We start from the raw sequence: 26372 nt of genomic DNA on the forward strand, positions 1-26372 counted from the left end.
CGGCAAGTTACTCACAGATAATTTAGTCCTAACAAAGAATTGTGGTCACTTCCTTTCCTCTGCGTTGTCCAGCGTTTGGCCATGTTGTCGTTTGTGTCTGCCAGCCGGCTCCCCTGAGATCTCCTGGCACCTGAACCATCGGTCTCCCACCAAACAACACCTCTTTGTTCTCTTATCTATCTCATTACAAGCAAAGCGACATTTAGACCGGTTCAACTTACTAAGTTCATCTTGAGCCAGAGTTCATTTGGCTCAATAAATGTAGTTGTTTCCTTCAAAACACACCCAATTCTGTCACGATCTGGTTGTCGACCAACGGGTGGCGCTGTCGGCGCCGCCTGCAACTGCACAGGTGTTGGTGGTTCCAATCAGTGGCAGTTCAAAGGACTCCCGGCGCGACCATTCGGCGGCGGCTCTTTGCGCTTGCTTCTCCCCGTCAGCTTTGTTTCATCTTGGCAGATTTTTACTCCTGGTTTCCTTTGATACTTTTTACTTTTCCGTTCGGATGACTTTGATGTTTAAGATTTTGTTCCTAATGACTCTATTTGAACACAATTTGTCAAGTACACCCTGCTGCTCCCGCCTGCCTGCTTTTTTGGGATCCACCACCATCACCACCTGGCAATCCGTGACAAATTTGATGCCAAATAAGCTTGCATCAATCTCTTCATTTATTGCTCCCAGTTGACTTTTTCTGCAAAGCGTCCACATTTGGAATTGCTTGTAGTGATGGGAATTTTCAGAGAGCCGCTTCTTTTGGCTCGGCTCACTCAAAAGAGCCGGCTCTTTTGGCTCCTAAATGGCTCCTCGGTTTTTTTTTTTTTGTTGCTTAAATTAATTAACTACCAAAAATCATGTAAAATGATGTGAACAACGATTTACCAATGTAAAAAATACACTATTACCAATATTTGTATTTATATGTGCAGAGTTAGCGGATGCTTTCCCTGTGGTGACTCCGGTCTGATGATCAGCTGTCACTCATTTGCTTTTGGAGTGGATTGGATTTGCCTTAATTAGTCTCGCAGTGGAGAAATTGACATTTCACAGCAGAAATTTATGAAAGGAAGAGGAAAGGAAAGAAAGAAGTAGAAAAACAAAATACTGCATACTGTAAATCCGCTTCAATTCCAAGCCGCGACAGTTCCACATCCGCATCGGCGCTCCTTTCTTCTTATGGCGGGCTCCTCAAGCCACGCATCCATCCAGCCGAGGATTGTCCAACAGCACCCACCTTTCCGCTGAACAAAGCGGGGCTGTGAAGACCCTGCCCACGACAGGCGCAAAAAAAAGCACAATTGCCCCCTGCGGTGTATAGCCATGGCAGTCGAATGGCACCGACGTTCCTCACATTCAAAAACAGTACTGGCATATTTATGCTTTTCATATTCATAATGCTATCATACCAAGGAGTGATCCATAATAACAGCATAATGTAATAACATTTGTCCACCTGTCTACGCTAACCCCTCCCCCTTTCTCCCCACTGTTGCGTATGTCTGTCTCTACCACGGATATTGACCAATCACGTGGGGCTTTACCCGAAGACTCGGGGCGGGGAATAGAAGACGAAAAAAGTCGGCTCACATTTCCGGCTCTTTGTTTAGGATGCGGCTCTCTTGGTTCACTTTGGAGATCCGGCCGTAAGAAGCGTATCGTTCGCACACGACCCATCACCCATTGCTTGCGCAATGTACTTTTTAAAAAAAGAGCCTTCAAATCTGTGTGAACTTGTGAGCATGAGCTTGCTTTGTGTCAGCCATTTTGACTGCAAGTTAGCTTTCCTTGCTTTGTGAAAGGCAGCACGAAAGTGGCGGAAAGCGCTTGACGGGCTTTAGAAAAGCGAGGCTATGGATGGTGATATTGACTTACTTCCTACCACCTGTGCTTCCTTCCCGCTACCAGCCAGCTAGCTAGCTAGCGCGCGAGCGTGCGAGCGGCCTGTCTGGTCTCATTAAGCAATTAGCACTTGTAATCCGTGCCTCCGTCACGGCGCCAGGGACTAAAAAGCCAAGCCGCTTTGGCTCTTTGCGTCGCCGAGGATTTCCTTCGCATTTCAGCTTGTGCTGCTCTCGCTCCAAGATGGCCACCCTGGACGGAGGGACACCCGCCACAAATGGTCTGACCAACGCGTGCTGACTGGACACACCACGTAAGTTCTTCAATGGCATTTTTCCTTTGCCTTCTACTTTGTCGTCACTTTATTGCTTCTCCATTTTTTGATTGAATTCATTGTCTGCCAGACGATGTGCAAAAATGTGTCCACTCCAGTTTTTGGCCCCAAATGTCCCAATGCTGTCAAGGTCTGGCTCGCTAGCTTTCTATCTATTTGTATTCTATTTGTGATTGTACTTTAGTTATTATAGTACTTATGCTTGTCTGCGACTGTAAAGTTTCCTTGAGAGCTTGGAAAGGCGCTTAAAATGTCATGTATTATTATTATTATTATTATTCTATTTGACTTACTTCTGGGTTAAGTGAACGCTAGCTCGCTACCTAGCTGGCTATCTATTTCCTATCTATTATCTCGCTGGCTATCTATTGTTGCTGTTTAGCTCCCTGGGTGGCTATCTAGCTATTAGCTACATAGCGATATAGCTAAATGGCTAGCTATCAAACTGGCTAGTTATTAGCTATCTGTTGGCAAGCTAGCTTTCTATCGATTTGAGTTACTGTCAGAGATATGACAGACAGACACCGTGGACAGAGACTCAGAACCAGCAAGATTGTCCCCACTGCCGGCAGGAGACGCAGTCATCAGATGACATGCGTCTGAATTCTGCGCCCCTCTGCCAAGCTATTTATTGAGAGTATATGTAAATTAAAGTGATATATTAGTAAAACATAGTTTTCTTGATTTGCATACCACGCCTCTGGGCGTTCTGAGCAACAACAGATGTAAGCAATAAAACATAGACATTTTAATTAGTTGTCTTTTCCAAGAACTGATAAGTTTGTAATCTGGCGCTTGTGCAGGATGTTTAAGCCGTAAATAACTTTGGGAGCCGACTTTTTTCCCCCCTTATTCCCCGTCCCCAGTCTTTGGTTAAAGCCAAAAAAGGAGTATCTAAAGCCCTAAATTCTGTGCAAGGCCGGACCTTCTAGAATCTAGATGGAGACGACAGTTCACCTTGCCGGCCGTGTCTGTTTCACTCAGATTGACTGTGGCCATCTGCGCTTTTGACTGTAGGCCCATTGTTTAGTTGGTCAGCAAAGCACGGCACTTTTAAACATGAACAATTATTATTCTCCATCAGTTACTTCCTGGTTAAGTAACGCTGGTGCGTGTGGCTGCCGCTGCTCACCCACAGAAAAACTTTACCCTGCGACTGTACGGTGACTTTGAGAGTATTGAAAGGCGCTTAGAAATGAAATGGATTATGATTATTATAATGTTGACTTGGGGCTGCTTCTTGATGACATCATCATATCTTGGTGAAGCAGCATGTGACTCGTCATCATGTCAACAGTTGTATGCTTGTCTTCAATGCCTTCTTTTTCTTCCAAGAAAAAAAATATTGAACAACCTGTGGTGTTACCCCAACTTGACTTTCTGTGAACTGTTGGAACCTTAAGGAATTTGCTTGCATCTTTTATTTTCTGTTTGTTTGTTTTTCTCTCTCTCTGTCTGTCTGTCTGTCTGTCTGTCTGTCTGTCTTTGTCTCTGACTGACTCACACTCTGACTCTCACTCACTCACTCACTCACTCACTCACTCACTCACTCACTCACTCACTCACTCACTCACTCACTCACTCACTCACTCACTCACTCACTCACCCACTCACCCACTCACTCACTCACTCACTCACTCACCCACTCACCCACTCACTCACTCACTCACTCACTCACTCACTCACTCACTCACTCACTCACTCACTCACTCACTCACTCACTCACTCACTCTGTCACCCTGTGTCTTGTGTCAGTTCCAGTCATGGGATGCGGCGTGTCCAAGTCCAACCATTTCCCGAAACACGCTGTGAAAGGTGAGCCTTCGACGACGTTGCAAAGTCCAAGCGTGTTTTCAGTCATTAATTGCGGCCTTTCCTTGTGCCGCTTGGTCCTCTTGTCCCGCTTGTCTCTCTTGTCTTTCTTGTCTCGTTTCTGCTTGGCTCTTTGCAGGCGTCACAAGTAAGTGGCATTTCTTCTTCTTTGCTTTAGTGCTTGCCACTCGCATGACACATTTGGCATTGACGGGAGCTGCCTTCAAAAAGACTGCGCGCGCGCGCGCGCGCGCGCACACACACACACACACACACACACACACACACACACACACACACACACACACACACACACACACACTTCTTTTTGGACAAAATGCCGGAATGTATGTATGCGTAAAGGTGTATTTCGGTTTGACACGAAACTCATTAGGGTCACATTGAAATATGGAATTTTTTCAGAGATTTAACGTCACAAATTTGCTCCATTTAAAGTCACAAATTTGCTAGATTTAAAGTCACATTTTTTTCTGTGGGTGAGCAGCGGCAGCCACACACGCCAGCGTTCACTCAACTCATAAATAGATAGAAAGCTAGCTAGCTAGCTAATAAATAGCTAGTTAGCTAATATGTCTCCTGACTCAAATAGCTAGCTATCTATCTAGCTCATAGCTAGATAGATAGCTAACAGATAGCTAGATAGTTAATAGACAGCGAGTTAGCTAATAGATAGATAGCTATATAGCTACTAGATATCCAGACAGACAGCTAATATATAGATAGTTAGCCAGCTAATAGCTAACTAGCTAGATAGATAAACTGAAGGTGAGATCAGACAAGTTGTCTTTTGGGTGGCAAGTATTTTTTGTGGCTGTGACGGGCTGCCGTTTGCTTTTGCAGCCATTCGAGCCGCCGTGCTGATTCAACAGTGGTACCGTCAGTACGTGGCCCGCATGGAGATGAGGAGGAGGTACACCTGGCACATTTTCCAGTCCATCGAGTACTCGGGAGAGCAGGCTCAGATCAAGGTGTGGGAAGGTATTCTGGGGCCTTGCGCCAGGTGAAAGTAGACTCAGGCGCCGGCTGACTTGTCACCATGTGTTTTCTCTTGACAGCTGTATAACTTCCTGGGCTACCTCATGGACAACTTCACACCGTCGAGTAACGAACGTGAGCTGCAGTCACCACCATGCCAAGCCCCCCCAGAGCGGAGAGATCCCTCTAGTCAAAGTCAAAAGTCAAAGTTAGCTTTAATGTCAGATATGCTAATATGCATGACATATTCCCATATTCCCAGCGCGCTAAGTGCCTTGCACGCTGGGAATGTGGCTAAAAATTGACAACAGACAATACATGTCACTTGTCAATGTAAAGTGGGGTAGTGTCGTATGTAAAGTGAGGTAGTGACGTATGTAAAGTGAGGTAGTGTTGAATGTAAAGTGAGGTAGAGACGTATGTAAAGTGAGGTAGTGTCGTATGTAAAGTGAGGTAGTGTCGTATGTCAAGTGAGTTCGTGACATGTGTAAAGTGAGGTAGTGTAAAGTGAGGTAGTGTCATATGTAAAGTGAGGTAGTGTCGTATGTCAAGTGAGGTAGTGACGTGTGTAAGGTGAGGTCGTGTCGCGTGTAAAGTGAGGCAGTGTCGTATGTAAAGTGAGAAAGTGTCGTATGTAAAGTGAGGCAGTGTCATATGTAAAGTGAGGTAGTGTCGTATGTAAAGTGAGGTAAAGTGAGGTAGCGTTGTATGTAAAGTGAGGTCGTGTCGTATGTCATGTGAGGTAGTGTCGTATGTAAAGTGAGGTAGTGTAGTAATGCAAAACAAACACGGTTGATGTGAGGTCGTGCAGACAAAAAAGAAAAAAATAGTTCAGGATGAGAGTACAGCATGTAGCGTGTACTCAGAGCTCAGTGAGTGTGGCAGTGGGAAGGGGCAGGGGGGCAGGGCTGGGAGGGAGTTGAGTCTCCTGACTGCCTGGTGGCGAAAAGTGTCTTTGAGCCTGCTGGTCTTGGCTCGGAGACTCCGCAGTCTCCTACCCTAAAAAAAAGGTTTGGATGTCGCCTTGCAGGAAAGCTGATCTCGCACATCTTCCGGGAGAACGAGGTGTGTCGCGATGCCGAGTGGGAGCGCTACTTCTGCTACAAGAACATCGAGGTGCCCGAGATCTACTCGGGGCCCCGCCTGCGCTTCCCTCTGACCGGCGAGCAGGCCGTCTGCTTGCTCGAAGCCTTCAGGAACAAGAAAGTACGACTCGTTTGCTCACCTCGCGCAACTTTTTGCTTGCCTTCAACAACTGGCGGCGCTACACCACATACTGTACATAATGTCCTCCATTCACGTCTACGTAGTTCCCAGGCATACACAGAACCCGATCTAACAGAGGGAACAGGTTGACGTCACTTCGCGCTACTTTGAAAAATGAAATGGCGCTCAGCGGAGTTGGTTTTGGGAACGCTGGGCGAGTTGAAGTCTGACTGGATTTGGTTCCTGCGGTCTTTGCAGCAGCTGCACTCGCGCTACGTGCTGCAGCTCCTCCTGGAGACCTGGAAGCTGCTGCGGATGTTGCCCAACATCAGCCGCATCTCCACCTGCCACAGTAAAGAAATCACCATTTGCGGTCAGTCCACCTTTGGCCGCCTGATTGCCGCTTCGTGTCGGACCAATGAAGACTCGCCGCGACCGATGCGGATTGAGCGCCGCCGCCGCTTTGTTTTCTTGCCGGCAGGTGATTTGCACGGGCAGCTGGAAGACCTGCTGTTGATTTTCTACAAGGTAAATGGCTCAACTGAGCTCCAGCCCATCCATGTTTCCACCGCATGTACGAATTGAGAGCCAGTCGGGGAGCTCGGCCCCAAGGTGGCACCTTGTCCACATCGGGCGGAACAAATTTTCCTCAGGGGCGTGGCTGCCTCAGGGCCGGCGGCGGCTGGCTCCAATTCCGCCAGCTAGCCGGTCCGCTAGCTTTCAGTGGACTCCGGATGCTGAAGAGACACGGGAGCCCCCACGTGTCTGAATCCGCATTTCAAATGCACTCATTCGCTGCCGTTCACAAATTCATCGGAATTGAACATGTGACGCGTAGAGTGCCATTCCCAAATCTGTTTGGGTTTAGTTTTTTTCATGCGTGGGTCCCGATAAAGCGCTGGCCATGACCTCTGCCAATGTTTTTTCCCGTCCTCAAGGGGGCAGCATTTCCCTTTTTTCCATGTTAGTGCTTTGTACCAGCTTCAGCTATTGTTAAAGTGCTGTATATACCAATATGTATTGCATTTTGTACATTTGCCCTCATTTCAAGATCTTATAACTCCAGAACCATATCATTGAGGAATTAACTCTTTATTTCTGATGAAAGAAGAGAGTCTAAGGTGTCTTGCGCCAAATTGAATGTTGATGTCGTCCTAAAACTCCATATTCTGTGGGTCCTGGAATTGGAGTGACAATGACAAAAACCCTGGCACTGGAGTGGACACATTTCAGCATATGGTCTGCCAGTCAACGAATTAAGCACAACACCAGTGTTTGAAATAACGTCTGCCCATAGGCCCGGGTCGTACAGCTTTCACGTCGAACGTACAACTTTCAAACGTCTCGGCCCGGGTGGCCGGCAACTTTTTCAAGGAAAAAAAAAAATATTTTTTTTCAAATCAAAGGTTTTTTAAATCAAAAAAGCTACAAGCAAACTGTGACAGGCCACGTGGACTCCTCTTTCTAAGCTCCTTTCAAAAGTCTCAAGTACACTTTACAGTCACGGTTTAATCCGAAGCACGAAGCAGGCTTCTGATTGGCTGCTGTGCCGAGTATGCAAATTGCCAAACGAACGTTTGTTTTGCATACTCAGCACGGCAGTCAATCACAAGCCTCTTTCGTGCTTCGGACTATACCGTGACTGTCAAGTGCACTTGAGAGTTTTGAAAGGCGCTTAGAAAGAGGAGTCAACGTAGCTTTTAGCAGACAACGCAATGCAAACATTGCATTGTGCACCATGACGACAAACGACGACTGGAGCAAAATCTTCAGCAAGGGATTTACCATAACTTAAGTGGTAGGTACTTCCTTAATTAAAAAAAAAAAAAAATCCTTTATACTTCGCAACAATGTTTTTTTTTTTTGTTTGTTTTTTTGCGATTAGTCGTCTTATTGTGTTTCAAGTTGTGAAAAATGGGGCAAGCAACTCGATGGCCGGGCAGGCAACTTTTCAGAGTTGGCTGCCCTGGTGTCCGCTAACTTTTTGTCATGAGTTTTAGACACTGTACAACACGCACCCAATCGGAGCAAAACTTGGGTCGTGCTTGGATGAAATATTGGTCAGATGGTCCCCCAAAACCCCTGGACTGCTGGAAAATTGTATTGAACAGTACTTGAGATGGCGCAAGGACTTTTTGGCGTTTCCCAACAGAACGGGACGCCGTCTCTGGAGAAGCCTTACATCTTCAACGGAGATTTCGTGGACCGAGGCAAGGACTCCATCGAGATCCTCCTCATCCTTTTCACCTTCCTGTTGGTCTACCCCACCGAGGTGCACCTCAATCGAGGCAACCACGAGGACCACATCATCAACCTGAGGTATGCATGCGACCGTGCGGAAAGGCCAGAACCAATTCACGTCTTCTTTCGTGGCAGGTACGGCTTCACCAAGGAAGTCTTGAGCAAATACAAGGTAAGTCCGCCCCCCTTCCCCTGTCCATCTGAGCATCGCACGGCTGCACCAAACATGAGCGGCCGTTGATGTTTGGTGCAGATGCACGGCAAACGGATCCTTAAGCTGCTCCAGAAGATCTTCAGCTGGTTACCACTGGCAGCTGTGATTGACCAGAAAGTTCTGGTCCTGCACGGCGGCATCTCAGACTCCACCGACCTCGGCGTGCTGGCCAAAGTGGACCGACATGCTGTGAGTGAGCGACCGTTCCTGCTTTGGGAGACGGGAAACATCTTGACTTAGCCGCTCCCCCGGTCTTTCTGTCCAGTACGTTTCGGCACTTCGGCCTCCCAAGAAGAAGCGGCGGCAGCGGAGCTCCGCCGGTGCGTCCATCGACTCAGACGTGGACGACGACTGGGCCAATCACAGGCTCTTGCGCCGGCGGGCTTCCCTCGCCTGCCCGAAACCGCCGGTCAGCCGCGACGGCTTCCTCAACCGCTCCCTGCGGGACTTTTCCGATCGGATCAAGGTCAGCGAGGAAGACGACCCCGAGCGTTTGGAGAGCTTACGCGCAGAACAAGAAGCCGGCGCCTCATTTGACTCGGTCGCTAGTGACGGTGCCAAGGAGGAGTGGAAGCAGGTGAGGAGGAAGCAAAGTTTTGATCTTTTTTTGGAAAGGTTTGAGGTTTTGGCTCCGAGTCCAAAGAAGGCGCTTTCCTGCTCAGCCGCCAAGGGGTTCCCCGAGCTGCCGCCGCCTTGTCATTTGCGTTGAGGCCATAACCCTGGCGCCGTCTCCCGGTGCACTGAAGTGCCCTCGCGGTCACGAATGGACACTGGAGTGGCAGTTGCCTGTCGCTCTTGGCTTTGGGATGTGCTGGCTAATCCAGGCGTCATTAATCCTCCCAGAGCTAAATCTGCTTTCCCACCTCTCCGTCATGGCTGTAAGGAGCTGGAAGAAATTGCTTCCAGCAGGTGCCACGACCTTCCTGCTGCGCCTCTCTGAGAGATGAACGCAAAAGAGCCATGATGACCACCTGAGCTTTTGCCGTCCTCAGCGGCTTCATTGCATAATGGCGCCATTCCACGCTGCCGACTTTAACTTGGAAATGTTCTTCTTCTTCTTTTCCTTTCAGCTTTTCCCTTCAAGGGTCGCCACAGCGAATCAGTGTCCTCCATCTAAGCCGCTTTTGTGCATCCTCTTCTCTCACACCAGTTACCTTCATGTCCTCTTTGACAACATCCATAAATCTGCTCTTTGGTCTTCCTTTTGGTATCCTGCCTTGCAGTTCAAGTCTCAGCGTCCTTCTCATGATGTAGTCACTCGCTCTCCTCTGGATCTGTCCAAACCACCTCAGTCTGACATTGTCTCCAAAGCCTCTAATATGGGTTGTCCCTCGAATGTCCTCTTTGACAACATCCATAAACCTCTTCTGAGGTCTTCCTTGTGGTCTCCTGCCTGCCATGCCAAGGCTCAGCATCGTTCTGCCGATAGAGCCACTCTCTCTCTCTGCCCTCTGGACATGTCCAAACCATCTCAGTCTGGCCTCTCTGACTTTGTCTCCACAGCCTCTAATATGAGTTGTCCCTCTCATGTACTCATTCCTGATCCTATCCAACCTGGTCACTCCCAAGAAAACCTCAACATCTTCAGCTCTGCTTCCTGTCTTTTCTTCAGTGGCACTGTCTCCAGTCCAAACATCATGGCTGGTCTCACCACCGTTTTATACACTTTTCCTTTCATCCTAGCTATAACCCTTCTATCACACATCACACCTGACATTTTTCTCCAGCCGCTCCGTCCTGCCTGGACACGCTTCTTCACCTCTTTTCCACACTCTCCATTGCTCTGGACAGTTGACCCCAAATTCTTAAAATCCTCCACCTTCTTTATCTCTTCTCCCTGTAGCATCACTCTTGCACTTGGATCCCTCGCATTCACACACATATATTCTGTTTTACTGCGACTGATCTTCATTCCTCTCCTTTCCAGGGCATACATCCACCTCTAGTTTCTCCGCCACCTGTTCCCCGTTCTCGCTACATATCACAATGTCATCTGAAAACATCATGGTCCAAGGAGATTCTTGTCGAACATCGTCTGTCAGCCTGTCCATCACCATAGCAAATAAGAAGGGGCTCAGAGCTGACCCCTGGTGGAGTCCCACCTCCACCTGGAATTCCTCCGTCACACCTTCAGCACACCTCACAACTGTCTTCCAGGCATGTTACATGTCTTGCACTGCTCTGACATCCTTTTCTGTCGAGACTTCCTCATGCAATACCACAGCTCTTCTGAGGGCACTCTGTCATTTCACTTGGAAATGTAAATCGGTCCTTAACTCGAAGTGCGGTGGACACAACGTGGCCGCTTCCATCCGCACAAATGCACAGTTGGACCTGGTTGCTCTCAGAAACGATCTCCAGAGGAGTCACGCTGGCCCCTCGAAGGGCGCTGCAAAAATCGGCACTTTGTATTCACTTGTTGCCCCGACGACTGAAACACGAGTCGCTCCACTCTTCTCGACAAAATGTTACTGTTTAGAGTTAATGTCGACGAGGGAAGAAGCTTTTAAAATATCTGCTGGATTTGGTGCACATGGATCGTAGCGCCTGCCTGAGGGGAGTTGCTGGAAAAGGTGGTGGGCAGGGTGCGCAGGGTCAGGGCGCAGTCAGATTTTACGCGCCCTTGTTTGGATTTTTGCAGTGTGCAAGTCCTGGAGAGTGGCTAGGGCACTGCCAATGATTTTATTCCGCCGTCCTAACTGTTTGTTGAAGTGGGATTTAGTCCATTTTTGTGGCGGCCTGTCAAGGAATTTGAACACAAAACAGTCTGCAATCTTCTGAAGACAGTGTGAGGAGGAAGAGATCACGAGCTCAACACGGATTTATTCACCTGTGCCAGTAAATGACTCGAGTCCACGCGTCCAACAGTTTTACGTACGTACGGGGTCATCAGCTACAAGGCAAAACGCAACAGCGTAGCGATGCGAGTGGATTCCCAGCTGTCTTTCCCCGTATGGTGGCCTTTTATGAGAAAAAAAAAATCAGTTCACATTGGTTTAGCATGAACAAAGGCGTACAAGCATAAAACAACAACAGTTAATATGATCCGTTATACGGTCGCCTTGACGATGATCAGATTTGTTGATTCTCACTGCTCTCCCAATATACCTTGACCATGGCGTCATTTCTTCCAGCAGATCAATGTGGACTTTAACTTGCTCGCAGACATGTAGCCTGCTGATCAAACGATGAAAGAACAAACATGAAAGTGACCATTTCAAGAGAATTTTTTCCTTCGACGGCCCCAAACCAAACAGTGATGGATTGGATGACAGCCGTGTAGTTAATGCTTCTTTAGCATCAGGTGGGAGTGTCTGCTGTTCTGTTTTCCCAGATCCTGGACCTGCTGTGGAGCGACCCCATGTTGCAAGACGGCTGCATAGCCAACGAGCTGCGGGGCGGCGGATGCTACTGGGGCCCCGACGTCACCCGGGACTTCTTGAGCAAGCACAACATGCAGCTGATCGTACGCTCGCACGAGTGCAAACAGGACGGCTACGAGTTTTGCCACAACCGCAAGGTGACCCGCCGCTTGCCATCAAAAGTGCTCCCCGACCTCCATTCCAGGACGAGGGATCTTGGCACTTAGATTTACGAATGTGTCTGAAACTCCTGAGAAAAAGTTAGCGGACAACCGGGCAGACAACTCTGAAAAGTTGCCTGCCCGGCCATAAAGTTGCCTGCCCCATTTTTCACAACTTGAAACACAATAAGACGACTAATCGCAAAAAAAACCCCAAAACATTGTTGCAAAGTATAAAGGATTGTTTTTATGACGTACCTAGCACAAATGCTCCCTTGCTTAATTGTTGGTAAATCTCCCTTGCTGATGATTTTGCTCAAGTTGGGGTTTGTCCATACACTGTTTGGCATGTTGCACAATGCAATGTTTGCGTTGCGTTGTCTGCTACAAGCCACGTCAACTCCTCTTTCCACCATGCTTTTATTAATCATAATAATAATCCATTTAATTTCTATGCGCCTTTCAAAACTCTCAAGGACACTTTACAGTCACGGGATAATGTACATTTACGTTTTGTCGCGTCATCAATTTTGTTAGCTTCTTTTGAATCTTTCTTCTGGGGCTGTGGTTCTGTGCGTCTACTTTGGAAAATGAGATGCGAATGCACGACCTTATAACGCTCGGGGAAAGTCCGGAAGCACAAAGCAGGCTTCTGATTGGCTGCCGTGCCGAGTATGCAAACTGCCAAACGAACCGAAATTCTGAAATTTCCAAACCGAACGAAGATTTTATTTATTCCGATTTTGAAATCTTTGTTCAAACATTTGCTTTATTGAATAGAGCAAACGTTTGATTTGAAAAAAATAATCTTTCGTTTTTTTTTTTTTTTCTTGAAGAAGTTGTCGGCCACCCGGCCGGAGACGTTTTGTAAGTTGTACGCCCGACGTAAAAGTTGCACGCCCCGGGCATTTGGGTAGATTTCAGACACTGCTAATCAGCAACTGTGATGAGCGTTGACGCTTTGTTGAAGGAATTTGTCTGACGTCTTAGGTTCCATGTGGATTCTGAAGTGGTCCAGATATCAAAAGGTGCTTTTTTCCCTTTGCCACCAAGGTCCTGACGCTGTTCTCGGCCTCCAATTATTACGACGTGGGGAGCAACCGAGGGGCCTACGTGAAGCTGGGACCCGACCTGGTGCCTTACATGTTCCAGTACCAGGCCAGCAGCATGACCAGAGCGCTCACGGCCCGACAGAGGTACCTGACGTTCATGCCTTCCATCGGGGCGTCATCAACTTGCAAGGGACTCATTGTCGTGCGGCGAGACAGCACGCAGGTGGAAAGTTGATAAAATTTCACTCAGCCAGATGCAGGAAGGGTTTTCGGCAGACCACAGGTAACACTGCTCTCCAGGTTGTCCTTTGTCCCTCTTCTTCCTCCTCCAAGTGACTCGCTCAGTCTGGCTTTAAAGGTGCTTCACCTGAGCTTCTGGCCAATCGGGTCCCAGCGGCAATTGGCCATTCCCAGGTGGTTGCAATCACCTTCTCAGAGTTAATTCGTGGTCGCCCAACTTTACTGTTTTGGATGGGGAGAAATGCGTACCTTTCTCCCATCCAAAATCCAGAAAACACAAAATTATTTAACATTTCTTTTGGCATCATGACTTCCATTATGATTATTATTAATTGATTGACTGATCATCTTCTCCGATGGACTCGTGCATAATAACAGCATGGGTGTGTATGTGTGTGTATATGTGTGTGTGTGTGCGTGTGCATACGTGTGTGAATACGTGTGTGTGTATATTTCTGTGTATGTATATGTGTATATATGTGTGTATATATATAAAGGATCTGTGATAAGAATGTGATTTTTGAAGGAAAAAATGTCAGTGTTGGCAAGAACAAGGTATATTTGATCAGGATTGAAAGGAATGATCTTGGATGGGTCTTCTTTATCCCACCTAAACAAAGTCCTAATGATAATAACATGCTATTTTTTTCGAGAAAAAAAAATGATGTATTAATAAAGTCGTCTGGTTTCAAGAACAAGGACACGTTTTGCCCGGAGCAAACGTGGTCATCTTGCCAAGGATAAATTTGTCCTTTTCCAAGATGACGTTGCAGTTTCCTGTTGCTCAAGTCTAGTCACGGCTTGACAAGGAAAGAAAGGCTCTGCTGTGCTTCCTTCATTGGGCCCCTTTTGAAAGGACTGCTTTGGACTGGCAGCTGATGTGCTTTCTTGGTCTTGTGGTGTGCAGCGTCGGGCAGACGGAGCGCTCCGCCCTCAAAGTCCTTCGGGAGCAGCTGTTTTCCCACAAGTCGGATCTCCTTTGGGCCTTCAAAGCTTTGGACTGCGACAACACTGGTGAGTTTCGTCCTTCTGACTCGGCTTGCTCTCACAATGCGCATCTCACTCAAAATTCCTTTCTTCCCATTGACATGTTGGTTTTTTTTTCTTCATGGGAAATGCATCTTAAATGGTAATCAGCGTCAAAAAATACATCAAAATTGTTTCAATTGCCGTCAATTATAGTCTGGATTTTTATGTATGAACACGCCCTCCCAAATACAGGTAACTTACGACCATCTCGACTTACGACCACCCGTACTTACGACCACGACCTCCAGACCCTAGTTTTAAAATTTAAATTATACACCTGGCACCGCAACGCGCTAGCAGGCCGGCAACACGTACAACAATTTTGGCCAGCCAGCCAGCATCTCACTCTTGCACAGCAATCGACCGTGTGATGACACCAGAAGGGGGAGTTTGTCAGTCATTTAGCCTCCGAGTTTTTATTCGACATTTTGAATGGATTTCGATTTACCACCATTTTGACTTACGACCGTTTGGCCGGAAGGGAACTTGGTCGTAAGTTGGATGTTACCTGCTTTTTGGTTTTTATACAACAGTTGAAGCTCGAACAAAGCGCTTACATGGACAAAAGGCAAATGCCGGCCCCTCGTGGAAAGGAAAAACATTGCCCGAGGTCTGGCCAGCACTTTTTTGGCACCCCAATAAGACAAAAACCAAAACGGAACAAATTTGGGAATGGCGCTCCACATCAATCTTTTCAATTCCCGAAACAGTTTGGAAATGGCAGTGAATGAGTTAAATGAGTCGAGCTGTCTTTTATTTTGAAACGTCTTATATTTTGAAATGACCGGATTCTCCTCTCCTCTCCTCATTTAGCGCCAACATTTAACCCAGCTAGTAATAGTTCTATATGACAAGAGTTCCATATGAGAAGACAGTGGACCAGAGGGGAGTGTTTGTGAGTCATTTAGCCTCCGAGTCTCTATTCAACATTTTATATGGATTTCGACTTACGACCATTATGACCATTTGGTCGGAACGGACCTCGGTCGTAAGTCGGATGTTACCCGTACTTGCCAAGGCATCATTCTATTCCAATTAGTTTGTAATTTACAGAACTTTTTGACCTGCTTTTTGCATGACAACTTGATGAAATTCCAACAAAGTCCGTAAATCACATGACAACGATGAGAGAGAGAGAGAGAGAGAGAGAGAGAGAGAGAGAGAGAGAGAGAGAGAAAGAAAGAAACTTGACGTGTTGGAAAAAAAGTTAAGCCATTATTTGTTTGGGTCGGCACAGTGTTCTTTCTATTGGTCCGAGATCGGAAAGCTAGGTGAGTAGCCTGATTGAAGAGCACACTTCCCCACACATTGACGCTTCCTTAATAATAATACATGTTATTTTAAGCGCCTTTCCAAGCTCTCAAGGACACTTTACAGTCACAGACAAACATAGACACGATAATAAATAAAATACAATTGTAAATAGAAACCAGAGATGGGATTCAAAGGGGGGAAGAGAATCGATGTTACGAATGTTGGGAGGAAGTGAGTACCAGAGTTTAGGGGCAGAGCAGCTGAAAGCTCTGTCCCCCATCGTGCTGAGACGGGCACACAGAGGTGGAGGGAGGAAGAGGATCTGAGGGAACCAGAGGGAATAGAAATTTGTAGAAGGTCAGATAGGTATGGGGGGCAAGGTTATGGATAGCTTTAAATGTAGAAAGAAGAATTTGAAAGTCGATTGTATATTTGAGCGGGAGCCAGTGGAGCTCTTGGAGGACGGGGGTGATGTGGTGAAAGGATGAGGTTCTGCTGATGATCCGGCCTGAAGAATTCTGGACCATCAGCAGTTTCTGAGGGACACCTAGGAGAAATGAGTTGCAATCGTCAATCCGGGAGGTGACAAGACTATGAACGAGGACAGCAGCGGTGTGAGGGGTGAGAGACAGGCCAAGACCATTCGATTTTGCGTAGGTGGAAGGAGGCAGATCAGGTTCACTTATTTATATAGGAGTGGAAAGATAGTGTGCTGTCAAGGATGACACCAAGGGTTTTGATCTTCTTTAGGTCTGGTGTCGGTGACGGACTGGGCCACGGCGGTGGAGAGTGTGATGCGACTGGGCCTTCCCTGGCGAATGCTGCGCTGTCAGCTGGTCAGCAGCAAGAGCAGTCATGGACTTATCGACTACCGGCAGTGGTTGGACGAGCTCGCCATCAAAGGGGCCAACGCTGACGTAAGAATCTTCGGACTGACTAACGTGGGCGCCGACCTGTGTCTACGTTGGCGCTTGGGAGCTTTTGTGCCCAAATCTTTGTTTTCACAATCAAATTCTCCAATGAGGAGGAGACATCCTCCATCTTTATCTCCTGCATGTCGCCGTTGTACCTTCAACTCACTTGCGTGGAGCATTTACATCCATTCAATTCCTTCGTCCATTGTATTGTGTTGTTTTTCATTTTGTCCCACGTAGCATATCGACCAGTGTCTGCTTGAGACCTTGTACCGCCATCGTTCCACCTTGGAGACCATCTTCAGGATCGTCGACACGAATAACTCAGGTCCAATATGCACACGTCGTACACACACATCATCAGCATCATCACTAGCATGACGTGATACGAGATGTGCATGCCAATCTGCTAGACGCTAATCCTCCTTTGACGTCCTCTGGGATGTTCCTGATTAAAATGGCAGATTACCCGAGCCAAGTGATTGATGGCTCTTCACCTTTGCCTGGAGACACAACATTTCTTTTGTTTTTATTTCCTCTTTTTTTTATTTTTGGGGGGGGGGGGGTTGCGGGAGCTCACTCAAAAAGTCATCCGTGATCATATTCACCCTAAAAAGAGGATCACTGAAACACTTCAGTTCCCAGATATTTAGATTGGGTTTGACAGAGTAGCTCCTGGTCAAATTGTCCCGGAGCTTAGGAGGGAAGGAACATACCTAGATTGCTTGGGAAGGTAGGTAGGTGAGTTGTTAGCTTGTTACATGCCGACAAATCGATGTATGATGTAGTGTCCATCCATTTATCGGTAGGCGCGGGGGCCGCAGCTTTAGCAGGGAAGTTTAGACTTCCCTCTCCCCAGCCACTTCTTCCAGCTATTCCCGGGCATCCCGAGGCGCATTAAAAGTAGCGAATTAGGGAGACATTTTTGCTAAAGATGGGAAAAAGGTGGGTAGAGACTGAGGCATCTTGATAGGTTCCTTAGTAGAGCGCTAGCTTGCCTGTCAGATGATGCTTTGCTCCAAGTCACTAGATTTGTCATCAGTCATGCGCTCCGTAATAATTGTAGTTAGACAGTCGATGAGAAGGTTTCTTCAGCCGTCCTCTGTCCAAATTTAAAGGTGTCGGACATTTCGCTTCTTATCCAAGAGGCTTCATCGGGGAACTAAAGTCTTTGGCTGGTCGTTTCGCCCCTATATATATCCTGAGTGTCCAGACGTGGCGGTGCCAAACTTTGCTATAATTGGTCCCTGCTCTCAGGTTGGGGGGAGCAAAGGACTACTCCCTGCGGCTACACCAATTACTTCTATTGTCCTGCCTGAGTATGAGGTCTACGACTGGCCTGATTGCCCCATTTGCTCTGGTATCACCTCATCAGCATAACTAAGCTTATGTTGCCTAAAAAGTCTGTTGTACGAAGGATCCAAATTGAACCTCACGCCTTCTTCACTAAATCGTCATGGTTTCATAACTTTGCTGCTGTGAAATGTAAATGTCTCCACTGCGAGACTAATAAAGGCAATTCCAATCCAATTAGCCAGCTATCTGGCTGGTTATTTGGCTGGCTATCTATTTGCTGACTATTAGCTAGCTATCTGGCTGGCTACCTAGTTTGCTGTCTATTAGCTAGCTATCTCGCTAGCTACATATTGTCTATCTATTTGCTATCTAGCTACCTATCTATCTATTAAATATCTCTCTAGCTATCTATTAGCTATCTATCTAGCTTTCTATCTATTTGAGTGAATACTGGCACGTGTGGCTGCCGCTGCTCACCCACAGAAAAACTGATCCCGCGACTGTAAAGTGAGTGTTTTGAAAGGCGCTTAGACATGAAAGCGGAACCTCCCAAGGCGGTTTGGCGGTGAACCCCCCCCACCGGCAGTTCCTATGGGAGTAAACCTGAACTCAATTCGGACCGGAGCCCCTAAGGCGGTCTGGTGGCGAGATCCGCCACCTTTCCGGCAGCTCCTGCGACCATACTGACCCCAAATTGTATCAGCTCAGCTGTTCCTTTGGCCCAGTCAGCGTGGTGGAGAGGGGGAGCAAGCTGCATAGGCGACAACCTGCTCTCCATAATACACCGCCCAGGCACATTGTCCACGGACAGTCATCTATGGTCAGCCATGGCCGATTGAGGCCGACGAGACATGAAATTGATTTTTATTCTAATTATCCATATGTATGGAGTCTTATTGTTTGATACTGGTGTCAAAAAGCAATCCTTGCTCTCCGTCCAAGTCAGATTTGTAGTCTGGTTGATCAATTTGGCAGGATCCCGCCGGGTATATCAAACAAGCCCTTGTTTCTTTCCCAGGTTTCATCTCACCCTCGGACTTCCGTCAGACGTGGAAGCTTCTGAGCGTCTACCTGAAAATGGAGATCACGGACGAGGCCATCTCAGAACTGGCGGTGGCCATCGACAGCAACCGTGACGGCGCCATCGACATCGATGAGTTCATGGAAGCCTTTCGCCTCACCGACAAGAAGAGTCGACTGGAAAGGGGGCGGAGCATGTTCATGGCCACCGCGCCCGATCTTGCCGCACTCGACCCAGATCAATATGTATAACACTGACATTTTTTTATGAAGCTTAGACTCCTCCTCTTCTTCTATCGAAGACAATCTTGTTTTTCATCCTCCCCCCACACCAAACCCCCTTTCAAATTGCTGCTGGGGACTGCAAATGTCCCCGTTTTGGGACCATTAAAGGCATGGTCATCGACACAGCAACACTATATTGTTCTGTTAAACATAACATTATTATTATGATTATTATGATGATGAGTATTATTATTATTGCTATTATTATTATTATTATTATTATTGTTATTGTTATTATTATTATTATTAACAACAATGAGTTTGAATGTATGTTACAAACTTTGAAAAGATTTGGGATGGTTATTTTTTCAAAGTTCACAGACAATTGAAAGGCTTCATTCTGTTATTTCAGTGTTCCGACAGCGGGGACGCTTCTGCCTTGCCTCTCCCATGAGCCTCCTGGGCTGGCGCAACCCAAAACAGCCATTCGATCATTCCCAGAATCCCCCAGGCCTACTGGGTCTTCATCTTCCCCAATCGAACGGCGAAAGCATGCCTGGTAGCGCTTGCCAAGAGGAGGATGAGGAGACTTTGTCCAGCCCCGGCAAGGATCGACAGGAGCGCTCAAGTGGCGCAGAGGCGAGAGGCCGGGCGGGCCTTTCCAGCTCCAGACAGATGGTTCCACCCAACCTGGAGATGACTTGAGATTGGCATATCGTAACAAGGTGGCAGAGAGAAGTCACTACGTCTGAAATGGAAGAGGACCTTGACAATGTGACAAAATAGCAGCTCACACACATTTTGTCAGGAAATGGACGGAGCCGTCCAACGTCCAGTGTCACTCCCCAGTGGACACGACGCGCCATCGCACCCTATTGAAAAAACAGGGCCCATGGCATGTCATTTAAAGGAAAACCGACACCATTTTTTTGGTTTCCTAACTGCCATCAGAACAACGTTGTATAGCATCTAAAATAGCCAAAACACTCAAGGCTGATATTTTTAGTCAAAGGCAAAACACAAATAAAAATGACTTCAAGTGTCCCAAAACTGCCACTAATGAGCTCGAAACACAGAGAGATTCAGAAAGTCCCGCCCCCTTGTTCGTGACGTCACATCGGGAACCAGGGCAAATCCGTCGATCCTGGCCCACCCACAAACTGCCTTGCTCCAGAATCAAAACAATGGCTTCTGAAAGTTCCGATTTGGAGAAGATGCTTTCTTGTTACTCATCCAGTGATGAATATGATTCAAATTGCTCTGGAGAGGAAAGCATATGTGGTTTGCGATCGATTAAAGAAGTCCTTCCGTATCAATTCGGGCTTTAAGCGACGAAACTGGTGAAGGACACAACATATGAAGCATATATGAAGCTCCATGAATTAGCAATATAGCATCAACTTGGGTGATAGGAGGCATATAAGGAAAAATAATGAGCTACAAGATGTCAAAGTGGATGTAGATTGTTTAACGGTTGTGCATGCAAAAAGTCCTTTCGACTTTCAAGATGAAAAGTTACAAACTGACGTCTGAATGGCCTTCTATTCAATGGACTTTATAAGAAAATTGGAGTGAATCACAATTCACATCAAATCAAGAATTTAATCACGGGGTCAAGCAAAGCATTCGTGTTGGATTAAAAAAAAAGACTGAGTGTCGGAATGAAAGGTACCAGGTTTGACTGTCATCCAAGCGTCCTTTGGGCTACACCAAAGAGCTCGGTCCCCGTTTTGAAGAATGTCATCATCTTTGGCTTGGAAGAGCTCCATTTTACTTATATACGTTCAAGAGAATCATTTACGAGCTGGATGATCAGCCTCGAGAGGAGCACAAACAACACGCGAGGATGACAGCGGTGAATCGCTAACCCTGGATGTTTGTCCGATCGGCTTGCTCCACTAATATGGCGATTGCTTTCTTTCACCACTGGAAGCCACTTTCTGCCCATTGTCAGGCGCAGAGGATGACAGGGGTCATCCAAGCGGTGAATCGCTAACTCCGGTTAGCTCCTTGTTCTCCTTCGGCTGGTGCTCTACGAGCTAACAGCAGGTAGATGTTTGTCTGATTGGTTTGTTCCACTAATATGGTGATTGCTCTTTTTCAACGCTGGAAGCAACTTTCTGCCCATTGTCAGACGCAGAGGATGACAGCGGTTAACCAAGCAGCGAATCGCTAACTCCGGTTAGCTCCTCGTTCGCCTCCGGCTGTTGCGCTACTGCTCTGGTCCGTTGGAAATGCCTGGCTTGCCCGCTGGGACTTTGTGTCAACTTAGACCTTCTTTCTGCATGTTACCGTAATTGGCTGCCACACGATTCACCTTAACGTTACTGATGTACTTTTCCTTCTAATTTAGCGATCAACACGGTGTCTACAGACGAAACAAAGTACCCAAAATTCACTGTGTATCGCTTTCTCGGTCAGGGGAGTCAACAATGTGATGCTATTTCCGGCATCGGCATCAACTCGAAAACAAGACTTTGTGAATATTCAGCGCAAATTTTAAACTGTAAAATATAGCTATATACGGTGGAATCTTAGTAAAAGATTCAGTGGGAATCATTTGAAGTCATCAGTAGGAGTCATTTGAAGTGATTTCAAAAATCATGGACGCAACTTGTCGGAAGGTGTCGGTTGTCCTTTAAGGCTTACTTAGTAAAAAATTATGTTATATGGGGACCTAGGAATGGATTATTCTCATTTTTAATAGTTTCTTATGGGAAATAAATGTTTGGCAGACCAACTTTTTGCATTTGACACACACACACACTTTCTGGGAACCAATTAAGTTTGTAACCTGTGGTTTCACTGTAGTTTATTTCGCGGCAAAAATGCCTTGCCTTACAATACATGGTAGTTCATTTTACGCTGAAATTCCTTACAATACATGGTATTTTTTTTTTAAGATAGAAACGGCATACTACACATGGTGTGTTTTTTTTCAGGCTAAAAACACTTTACAATACAGGATATAGTCAATTTTTACACCCGTTTATAAATGGTCATTTTTGGGGCTAAAATGGCCTTACTATACATGGTTGCTTTTTTCAGCTAAAATGTTTTTCTTTTCTTTTTAGGATTGCATCCAATAAAAAAAATGATTAAACACAATTCACAACACGTGGGGTGCTATACAGTCAACGATGGTACAGGGGGAAAAAATTCTGAAAATGAGTGAGAAAAAAAACTACATTTAATAACCATAACTCAAAGCCCCCCCAAAAAATCTCAATGTTACTAAGGGGGAAAATGACTGTAAATAAATTACAATCAGCCTGATAAAGCCTGCTCGGATGAGTTTCTTACCAGCGTCGGTTCTTGAGTGTCTTTTTAGGAGTCCCTTCACAGAAAATCTTTGGTCACAAACACAGAAGGAAAAGGGTTTCTCACCAGTGTGGATTCTTGTGTGGCTAATTACAGTAAATGGCTCTTCTGAGAGATTCCTTTGCCACAAACTGGGCAGGCAAAAGCTTTCTCACCGGTGTGGATTCTCACTTGCACTTTTAAGTGATGCTTCCTTAATAGTCTTTGACCACATTCTTAACAGGAAAAAGGTTTCTCACCAGTGTGGATTCTTGTGTGGCTAATTAAAGAGCCCTTGTGAGAGAATCCTTTCCCACAATCTGAACAGGAAAAAGGTTTCTCACCAGTGTGGGTTCTTGTGTGGCTAATTAAGTGTTGCTTCAGAGAGAATCCTTTGCCACAAACTGAACAGGGAAAAGGTTTCTCACTAGAGTGGGTTCCTGTGTGGCGAATTAAATCACACTTCTGAGAGAATCCTTTGCCACAAACTGAACACGAAAACGGTTTCTCACCAGTGTGGATTCTTGTGTGGCGAATTAAATTGCCCTTATGAGCAAATCTTTGGCCGCAATCTAAACAGGGAAAAGGTTTCTCACCGGTGTGGATTCTTGTGTGGTGAATTAAAGTGCCCTTGTGATAGAATCCTTGGCCACAAACCGAACAGGAAAAATGTTTCTCACTAGTGTGAGTTCCTGTGTGGCTAATTAAATAGTACTTCTGAGAGAATCCTTTGCCACAAACTGAACAGGAAAAAGGTTTCTCACCAGTGTGAGTTCTTGTGTGGCTAATTAAATCGCGCTTCCGAGAGAATCCTTGGCCACAAACCGAACAGGAAAAATGTTTCTCACCAGTGTGAATTCTTGTGTGGCTAATTAAATAGCCCTTGTGAGAGAATCCTTGGCCACAAACTGAACAGGAAAAAGGTTTCTCACCAGTGTGGATTCTTGTGTGGCTGATTAATGAGTGCTTCCTTGCGAATGTTTGACCACAATTGGAACAGACAAAGGGTTTCTCACCAGTGTGGATTCTTGTGTGGTGAATTAATTGGCCCTTCTGAGAGAATCTTTGGCCGCAATCTGAACAGGAAAAAGGCTTCTCACCAGTGTGGGTTCTTGTGTGGAGAATTAAATTGTGTTTATGAAGGAATCCTTTACCACAATCTGAACAGGCGAATGGTTTCTCACCAGTGTGGGTTTTTATGTGGTTACTTAAGCGTCCCTTCTGAGAGAATCCTTTGCCACAAACCGAGCAGCCAAAATGTTTCTCAGCAGTGTGGGTTCTCGCATGCTTTTTCAAATGATTCTGATCAGTAAACGTTTTGCCACACAGAGAATATTTGCAGGGTTTGTTGTCAGTGGGAAGTGTCAGATCACCGTCAGACTCTTCATATTGACCATCGCCATTTGATGATCTGTTGTCATCATTTTTGGTGCAAGGGTGCTCTGGCTCCTCCTCCCTTTTAATGTTGCGGGCTTCCTCTTCTTCCTTCTTCAGCCGCACAGGACAAGCATCTTCACTGATGACTGCATGACACAAAAAGACAGACGCACATGCAATTATGGTCAAAGTTACTCAGGGTTGAAATTAGTTCAGATTACTTAAAATATGACATGAATAGCAACACATTCGTGGTGGATTTCAAAAGACTGACGCCGGCATAGAAAAATTGCCTTGCCTGCAACAACCTGCTAGCCAGGTGCTTCCACGTCTCGCAGCCAATGTGTTTATGTTTAGATCAGAAAGGAGGGACTGAGACAAGTGCTGCTTTTTTCGTGCAAATACAATCTCTTTGTCTGTCTCAGCGTGCACACTTCCTTCCCCCAGCCACACACACTCACACACACAGCTTTTAGCACCCGCGTGCGTTCTCAGACAAAGGGCTTCACACCCATATGCGTCTCATGTGCAAGAACTTCTTGAATTAGAACATTTTGCCAAACACGGACGATGTAAAGCTGTTTCCGTCCTTGTACGTCTGGATGTGACGGTCCAAACTGTTCAAACAAGCCTACGGTGAGCCTGCATTTTTGTTTTTGCGTGTGTGAGTTCTCATGTGTCTTTTGGGCGAATTTCTTGGTGCGCATGGTGCAGTCAAAGGGATTCTGAAAGGCGCTTGGAAATTAAATGTATTATTATTCTTATTCTCTACTGTGTGCCTTCACTTGTGCTTCATCAGGTTGATCTTGCGGGAGAATCTCTGCCTTTCATGTGTGCATCTCTGTCTATGCCCCCCCCCCCCCCCCACATACAAACAGGGAGGGAGGGAGAGAGAGCGACTGACTCACAGCAGTGAATGCTCGTTTGGTCTCATGTCAGGCATCACTCGTCGAACAAGCAAATACGAGTTGCTCATATCATTCCAAGAGCCACTTGATGTCAGAATCGGTTTCGTCAGAAACAAAAGTCCTGATGGCGCACAAGTTTCGAGGTTTGATTCTATAGTTGGCTGGCTAGCTATTAGTTAGCTCGCTGGCTGGCTATCTATTAGCTATCTATTGGCTAGCTAGCTAGTTGGCTGGCTATCTATTAGCTTGCTAGCTAGCTAGTTTTTTTTTTATTTGAGTTATTCCGGATTGAGGGAATGGCGCATGTGGCTGCCACTGCTCACCCACAGAAGAACTGATCCAGTGACTGTAAAGGGACCTTAAGAGTTTTGAAAGGCGCTTAAAAATGAACTGCATTATTATTCTTATTACTATTATTCTTATTATCGATGAGAAGGTTTCTTTTGTACAGATGACGACTGAAGAAACCTTCTCATCGATGGACCACTCCTGTACGACTGAGAGCTTACACAGACGTATTATTCTTATTACTATTATTATTATAAATATGTGATGAGAGCTTTGGGCCTTTGCACTTGTGATTTCCTACAGGCATTGTATGTTACTTATTTGAGCGCGTGTGCACAAAAAACAACACACGCAGCCTGTTCATAAAGACGTGAAAAAAGGCGAGACGAGCAGTTAGAGCCAACCTAATCTGTGAAGAACAATTCTTGGCTGCATCCTCCAAATGGCGTCCTGCAATTGACGTTGTCCCTTGTGGTCCTCTTTTTCCTCACAAAGGTCCTTCTCGCCTTCTGGTGTCCTTCTTGCGTACATTGTTCAGACGACAGTTCCAAAATGTTTCGCTTACGATCTCGGCGGAGCGATGTGTTGAGAACGAGGTCCTCTTTGATAGCGGCTAGCAAACTCGGATAAGCTAAACGAAGACTAGAAAGTCCAACGTTCACCGAGACGACTTTAATCGGACACAAGCTTCAACGAAAGACGTTTTAACCGAGCAAGATGGTGGTGGGCGCTCCGAGTGGGCGTTTTGAGCACGTCGCCGACAAATTGAGGAAAATTTGGTCAATCGGGGTCAAGCGCGTTTTGAGCCGCAGTCCGAGTTTGCGTCAAGTCGCAATTGTGAATACTCTGCATACCGGAAATCTGTCCACAGTGAACCCCGTTCACCACCTTCGAAATAAAATTATTCTAAACCGTCAGGGGTTTGGATTTAAAATAATCTCATTTTATCTCATTTTCCGTAGCGCTTCTTCCTCATTAGGGTCGCCGGGGTTGCTGGAGCCTATCAAAGCTGTCTTCGGGCACGAGGCGGGGGACACCATGAATTGGTTGCCAGCCAATCGCAGGGCACACAAATACATACAACTGTCACTCTCACACTCACACCTAGGGACAATTTGGAGTGGTCAAAGCCATGGAGTTTGGGAGGAAACCGGAGGACCCCGAGAAAACCCACGCGGGGGAGAACATGCAAACTCCACACAGGGAGGCCGGACAGGGACGCGAACCGGCGACCTCTGCACTGTGAAGCCGGTGTGCTAACCACTCGACTACCGGGCCGCCCGATTTAAAATAATGTTTACAAA

The 26372-nt window shown here is 46.5% G+C and overlaps 2 protein-coding genes across 9 annotated transcripts; one reads left to right on the plus strand and one right to left on the minus strand.

Annotated features, from left to right (window-relative positions):
• The first annotated feature begins 1824 nt into the window (after positions 1-1824).
• ppef2a (protein phosphatase with EF-hand domain 2a) lies at positions 1825-20866 on the plus strand. Of its 8 annotated transcripts, none has more exons than XM_088995390.1 (18): positions 1825-2152; positions 3929-3988; positions 4847-4984; positions 5062-5189; positions 6012-6187; positions 6446-6560; positions 6669-6715; positions 8340-8506; positions 8564-8600; positions 8682-8831; positions 8908-9219; positions 11977-12162; positions 13219-13361; positions 14365-14471; positions 16491-16657; positions 16895-16982; positions 18969-19216; positions 19608-20866. In XM_088995390.1, exons 2-18 carry the CDS (start codon positions 3942-3944, stop codon positions 19647-19649), a joined length of 2298 nt encoding a protein of 765 aa, XP_088851516.1. In that variant the 5' UTR covers positions 1825-2152; positions 3929-3941; the 3' UTR covers positions 19650-20866. The 8 variants fall into 8 exon arrangements, with proteins under 8 accessions (XP_088851516.1, XP_088851519.1, XP_088851514.1 ...); XM_088995393.1 differs by having other exon boundaries at positions 4847-4974; positions 5062-5116; XM_088995388.1 differs by having other exon boundaries at positions 6446-6715.
• Positions 20867-21976: 1110 nt separating this feature from the next.
• On the minus strand, positions 21977-25929 carry LOC148899877 (uncharacterized). Its single transcript, XM_088995397.1, has 2 exons — positions 25473-25929; positions 21977-24018 (listed from the first exon to the last, which is right to left on the minus strand). The coding sequence occupies exons 1-2, from the start codon at positions 25597-25599 to the stop codon at positions 22733-22735; spliced, it is 1413 nt and encodes a 470-aa protein (XP_088851523.1). The 5' UTR covers positions 25600-25929; the 3' UTR covers positions 21977-22732.
• Positions 25930-26372: the final 443 nt, after the last annotated feature.

Source organism: Hippocampus bargibanti, linkage group LG04, assembly GCF_051943395.1.
Source record: "Hippocampus bargibanti isolate YZ-2025 linkage group LG04, ASM5194339v1, whole genome shotgun sequence".
Classification (NCBI taxonomy): domain Eukaryota; kingdom Metazoa; phylum Chordata; class Actinopteri; order Syngnathiformes; family Syngnathidae; genus Hippocampus; species Hippocampus bargibanti.